Source organism: Ipomoea triloba, chromosome 11 (assembly GCF_003576645.1).
Source record: "Ipomoea triloba cultivar NCNSP0323 chromosome 11, ASM357664v1".
In the NCBI taxonomy this organism is placed as follows: Eukaryota; Viridiplantae; Streptophyta; class Magnoliopsida; order Solanales; family Convolvulaceae; genus Ipomoea; species Ipomoea triloba.
In genome coordinates, this window is record NC_044926.1 from 4,635,546 (window position 1) to 4,641,460 (window position 5,915).

General features: G+C 37.4%; 1 protein-coding gene across 2 annotated transcripts; it reads right to left on the minus strand.

Annotated features, from left to right (window-relative positions):
• Positions 1 to 133: 133 nt before the first annotated feature.
• On the minus strand, positions 134 to 5,439 carry LOC115996329 (protein ENHANCED DISEASE RESISTANCE 2-like). 2 transcript variants are annotated; one of them, XM_031235535.1, is made up of 21 exons: positions 4,941 to 5,439; positions 4,692 to 4,823; positions 3,964 to 4,038; positions 3,793 to 3,846; positions 3,593 to 3,708; positions 3,296 to 3,426; positions 3,167 to 3,213; positions 2,968 to 3,068; positions 2,763 to 2,858; positions 2,622 to 2,686; positions 2,458 to 2,529; positions 2,235 to 2,372; positions 1,859 to 2,148; positions 1,700 to 1,763; positions 1,456 to 1,622; positions 1,243 to 1,344; positions 1,098 to 1,148; positions 878 to 1,021; positions 696 to 791; positions 501 to 602; positions 134 to 410 (listed from the first exon to the last, which is right to left on the minus strand). In XM_031235535.1, the coding sequence occupies exons 2-21, from the start codon at positions 4,821 to 4,823 to the stop codon at positions 312 to 314; spliced, it is 2,142 nt and encodes a 713-aa protein (XP_031091395.1). In that variant the 5' UTR covers positions 4,941 to 5,439; the 3' UTR covers positions 134 to 311. The 2 variants fall into 2 exon arrangements, with proteins under 2 accessions (XP_031091395.1, XP_031091394.1); XM_031235534.1 differs by having other exon boundaries at positions 4,692 to 5,439.
• Positions 5,440 to 5,915: the final 476 nt, after the last annotated feature.

Sequence of the window (5,915 nt, forward strand, 5' to 3'; positions counted from 1 at the left end):
AGTGTTTTGAGCAAAGTAATTTTTATTTTGCAAGAACTCACATGAGTGTTAGCATAATATTTACTTTAATACATTATCATATCAATGTACTATATAACTCTACAAGCGGAAATGGCATTTGTGAGAACCAATATACAACGAAGAAGGAAAGATTTTTATTAGGCCAAACAATTATACATTCCAAAAATCATAATTGTTCAAAAATTCATTCAACTTCACAAAAAAATGCAATTTCCTCAAAACTAATACTCTACCCATTTTTGCCCTTGTGTGTAGTCCAGTAGGGTTAGCCCTGAGGGAGAGTCTTCTTCTTAGCTAATACTTTTAGTATGAACCGCTTTCGACGCGTCTAAATGATTAAGCCGACACGTTCCCAATAAGTATTCGGGGAGCTCCTCTGCTGTGTCCGCCTACAAAGATCATAAAGATAAGTAGTGAATATGTCATAAAAGTCGAGAAATAATAAAACACTGAAACTCGTTCGTTCGTTCGTCTGAAACCTGTACTATGAATGCCATTTCTATAACAAGATTGTTCAAGTAGCCTAGAACAAGGTTGATAACTCCCCTTGCAACTGTGGATGATCCAACATCAACATCAAGCTGAAAACCAAGAAACATTTTTTCTAGGTTTAATCATAGTTTTCTGCAAATGGAAGATCCAAACATATGACATAAAATGCAAGCTACATATACCTCCAAGTAGTTCTTGCCCTTGAAGTAATTCACTTCAAGTGCTTGTCCAATCAAGCATGACTTCTTGCCCACACTTTGTTTCACTATCCATGATCCCTAAAGAAACAACCAGAAAATTTTACTACTGACTCTGTTACAATGCAGTATCTGTTTCAGAGTTGCAGATACTGAGAAGTACTGACCTTAGAGATGTATGGAATGAGCTTAAACTTTGAGTTCCTGAAGGCATCATCCCCATTGACGAAGCGCTCGAGCAAAGGGTTTTCTGCTAGAGGAGTTTTCAGCATGTAATATAGAGCAAGGGAGTATCTTGTTGCTCCTGGAACCTGATATTTGCAACCAAGTATGGTCAAATTTCTGGTTTTTTTCTGCTTGTAATGAATGTTCAGCAGCAATAGTTACCTGAATGTTGACCACAAAGAAGAATTCTGGTCTGTCCTGTGCTGCATATTTCTACAAACCGCGTAAAATTGGAGTAAGATATGTATAAGGTTTGATCGTGTCGAAAACAGCATAGCCCTGACAGGAAATAGTCATGAACAGATACCTGCACAATGCTCCCGGGGCGAGCAGCAAGATTATCTTCGCGAACCTCAGATTGTAGCCAGTCTGCACCAACCATTTGTGTCAATGTGCCTTTTGCTGTGATCTGAAAAAAAAATGAAATTTAGATTAGCCATTTTCTTAAAGAAGCAGGGAAATGATGACAGCAAAAACATGATATCCTTAATAATCCTTAAGGCTTAAGAAGAAGAGGCACCTTTGAATGGTCTTGGAGATACTTCTCTCCTCGGATTAAAAACGACGATGTATCAGCAGCAGCCCAACTGCAAGGCATGTTATAACTCGCGTCTTTTGGAAGAGTGCAACCATAGCAGCCTTTGGCACCTTCTTCGCCCCCGACAATTTCTTGAATGTTCTTCTGAACTGCAATTTTGAACAGTTTTTTTTTCTTTAGAACAAACCATCACAAACATCTGTTAGATCAAAGGAGACTAATTAACCTGCAAGATCCTGCAATTTTCTGACAAAACACGCAGCAGAAGATAGTTTCGGTGGATGTGTTTCCTGTGCATGTGAACAAGATCTCAAATGCCATAAATTAACAATAAATCAAACAACTAAGGCTTTAGTTTAGTTATCTCAGACAAGAGAGTAAGTACCACTTGGAACTCTGGGGTTGTGCTCCTAGGCCATCCTAGGTCAGAATGTTCGTCGTCTGATGCTTCAGGAACATCGAAAAACTCATCAGCCACATCGTCCAGCTCCACGATACTCGAACAAGCTGAAGGGTATTTCTCGGTAGTATCCTCTTCAGTCCTCTCAGTAACAACAACTTCATTCTTAATCTCCTCTTTCTCGCTAACAGGCAACTGAATATCTATTGTTAGCTCATCCATATCAGGGTCTAAGAAGTAGCTTCCAGATTTAGCCTTAAGCATCTCCCTCAGTGCTGCAACAGATTCCATGCAAAGTTCAAGTGAAAACTGATATAGAACATTAGAACTGGTGTTTTATCATAATGAACAGAAGAATTACCTGCAATTCCCCCAAGCATGCAAATGGTTATGGATTTCGAGGTCGTTTTTCTCAGATAGGACTTCCAATCAACAGCAAGCATGTGTTTTACAGTGCTCGATTTGCCTTGGTTTACCGGAGTTATAACATGTCCACCACCTGAATCATTTCAAACCAAACAAAATCGCATTGATTATGAGAAAGAGGTTAACTGCTCAACTTCCAGGGTTAAAGATTACATTACTTTTAACAGTGGCGCGAACATATCCCTCTTGGGGTGGACATTTACTGTGGATGACAGAATGATAAAGGATTACTGCATCAAACACCAGAGAATAGAATAGTCGTGTTAGCCGTTATGTTACTAAAACGAGTGGAAAGAACTTCACATTTCTTGAATGCCAATACCGTATGTGCCATCATCCTCTCTTCTCCAGTAACGACGCAGCAGCAGATCTCTTCGTTTAAGCCCCCTGCAGAAAAAATTGATCTTGAAGCAAGAACCAAAGGCTAAATTCAACTGTTTTCGTTACTCAAAAGTCGTCTAACCATGGTAGCCAGTGGTTGGTTAGTTGGATGTGGATAATATCTGTGTGTCCATCAAGGTGCTCAACCACACTGCCCCTAGAGAAGCAAAAGTCCCATCTGCACAAAAAACCACCATTCCAATGATCCACATAAGACATTTGTTTTCAGAATCTGAAATTCATTATAAGTTTAAAAGGATTTAAAGATGCAATTTACAGAGTCTTACTCTGATCTTGAAGGGCCAAGACTCATGAGGGCTTTGAAAATGGATTCTGAGGTTCCATCAATTACCCCAACAGCCATTATTGCTGGATGGCCATCCCAGTGCTGAAAACAGCAACACATTTCATCATCAAGTATAACGTAACATCCACAGATATCAGAAAGTAGGGGATGGAAATGGAATGTTAAACAGATCAACAAACCTTCCCGTTTGAATGCCTATCTTTTGCTTCTTTGAATAGCCGTAAACCTGAACAAGCAACAGCAGTGACATAAACTGTATAAATTCATTCCGAAGAACATGAAAAAAACCAATTCCTTTTTGTACTCACCATTTTGAATTCCAAATATCTTCCATGGAGAAGGACCAACAACATCAGATGTCATTGCATCCACGGGCGTAGAAGATGCATCATTCCAGTCTATGGACTGCTTTCGGGACATCCTATTCGAAACACTCAAACTGCACACACCAAGATAATCACAGCCCTAAGTTACTGAATCTGATAAAAAAAAAAAAAAAGAACTATGCAGGATACCCAAAACTGATCACAAAAGGATAAACATCAGCAATACTGTAAATTATATACTTTTTCACTTCCATTTCATTCCTTTCTCATTCTTGTTACCTGAAAGGTTGCCATTTTCTTATTGCAGGTGCCCTTAAATTCTTTTCTGGGTTAATTGCAGCATCTCTTAAGCACCGGATCCATCTTGCAGCCTCTTCTGGACTATTTGCTCCAAACTACAAAACATGCAAAATCTCTGGTTTATCACTCCACTGAACATTATTGTGAACTTTTGGATTGTTTATAGAAGAAGCACATACCTTGAGTTGATCATCATGGTTAGAGGTGTTACACAAGGTGAAAGTGAAGGACACCTGTAAGGATCCATAAAAAATGTTAGAAGGATTCAAAGGGGAAACAAAAACTTTTTGTTTGTTTTTTAATTTACAGCTTAAAGTTGTATGTATGTCTTTAATTAGGTAGTCACATACTTTTCTGTGGAAGCTCTCCCTTCCATTGTCTTGAACATGGATGCAGGAGTCTATTATTGCACTTCTCAATGGCTCCTGCCAAGAAAATTGCCCAGTTTCATATTGTCATGACTCATGTGGTATACATACAACTTCTAGAAATGTCAAATATATTCTATAAGCCATTCCATCAATAGATTAAGGGCAATTTGAGACACAACCAGTAAATACAACCCAAACCAGATACAATAATAGCAAACCTTAAGCAACAATTCGAGACACGACCTGTAAATACAACCCAAACCCGATAATAGCAGGTTAGTGCTTAAAACTTTAACCCCTTAACCTTAAGCAACAATTAGACACACTACCTATAAATAGGATGCAAAACGGATACAATAATAACTGGTTAGTGCTTAAAAGTCTAACCAGTTAACTTTATGCAACAATTTGAGACACGACCCGTAATACAATTCAAACCAGATACAATAATAGCATGCATATTAGTGCTTAAAACTCAAACACGTTAACCTTAAACAACAATTCATGACACGACCTCCCAAACCAGATACAATAATAGCATATTATATTAGTGCTTAAAACTCTAACATACTAGCCCCACGACCCATATCATAAATACGACCCAAATTAAATCTGATATAATAATAACAATTTAGTGCTTAAAACTCTAACCCGTTAACCTTATAAACAACAATATAATATGCATGGTGTGTGGTGGTTGGGGGTACCTCTAGATCTGTTGCAGTAGTGGGGACTGCCTTATAGCTCTGGAGGCAGTTATCTTCAAGAATGAAGTATCGTTTGCGACAATACTGCAGGCCAAGCCTGTTGAGGCGGATGAGGTAAAGCCACCCCTCCATCTTTCCATCCGAATGAGACATAACCATTATATTATATTATATTGGCACTAAATTCAACAAACAAAAAAGCTTCAATCTTTGGTAACTATTTTTGAACAAGAAAACAGCGAATTGAACCTGCTAATAGCTCCTCCCCTTCCCTTCGATATATATGATGATCAAACTGTAATTATATTAAAAGCTCATATCATCACAACAAAAAAAAAAATCCCTTCTTTTTTCTCCTCAAAACCCTTAGCTTTCTTGTGCAAAGGATTATGAGGTGCGAAAAGAGAAGGAAAGTGATGAGGAGGGGGAGAGAAGGAAGGGCGAGGATTCTCTGATCCCAGAAAAGGGAATCAGAGAATCAACGTCGTCGGGAATGGCAGAGGTTTCTCAGAATTGTGAAAACAATAATGCCATTTTTTTCACTGTCAAGATTTTGTCTTTTTAATGATAGATGCTGAGGAAGACGATGATGTTTGTTGCAGTTTTTTGTCGTGTCTCCACTCTCTTCTCCCCTCCTCCCGTTTGAAAAACCGTTTTGTTGTTATAGTTTCTGTTTCTCCATGAGAGAGCGGTAGAGAGAGGTTGACGACATTGTCATTTTACTCATTTCTCCTTCCTCCTTTGACTAAACAGGCCGGTAACAATAATAATTATGTAAGATTGGTTGATTCATAGATATTAACAAACACTTTAATGATTGAGAATTATAAATTATACTTTTGTTCTTATATTAACTAACAAACTCCTTGTGCTTAAATAGCATGTAGTGATTCTCCCACATATATAAGAGATTATGAGATTCTAGTTTCAATGGAAGCGATGACATACATTGGCTCTTTGTGTGACTTTTAACCACTTTCCACACATTTATATAAATATAAGATGAAAATTGCTATTTTTCTCAAACACTTAACACCTCACACGTTATTTTTTTAGAATTTTTTTTTTTTTGAAAATAGAAAAAATTATTAATGTTATATTAATCAAATTTTGTATATTAAATTTGTACTATTTATTGTGATTTCATGTCCGATGAACTAATCCAAATTGTCCATAATCGAACTTGTAATAAAGTTAATTAATTTATATGTAGTTAATAAATAT

Excerpts from the sequence above, each read along its gene's own strand:
- LOC115996329 (XM_031235534.1), bottom strand. The coding sequence starts at position 4,850 with ATGGTTATGTCTCATTCGGATGGAAAGATGGAGGGGTGGCTTTACCTC. Across the intron at positions 3,069-3,166 it reads ATAGGCATTCAAACGGGAAG|CACTGGGATGGCCATCCAGC; the intron begins GTTTGTTGATCT and ends TGCTGTTTTCAG. Across the intron at positions 2,149-2,234 it reads CATGCTTGGGGGAATTGCAG|CACTGAGGGAGATGCTTAAG; the intron begins GTAATTCTTCTG and ends AATCTGTTGCAG.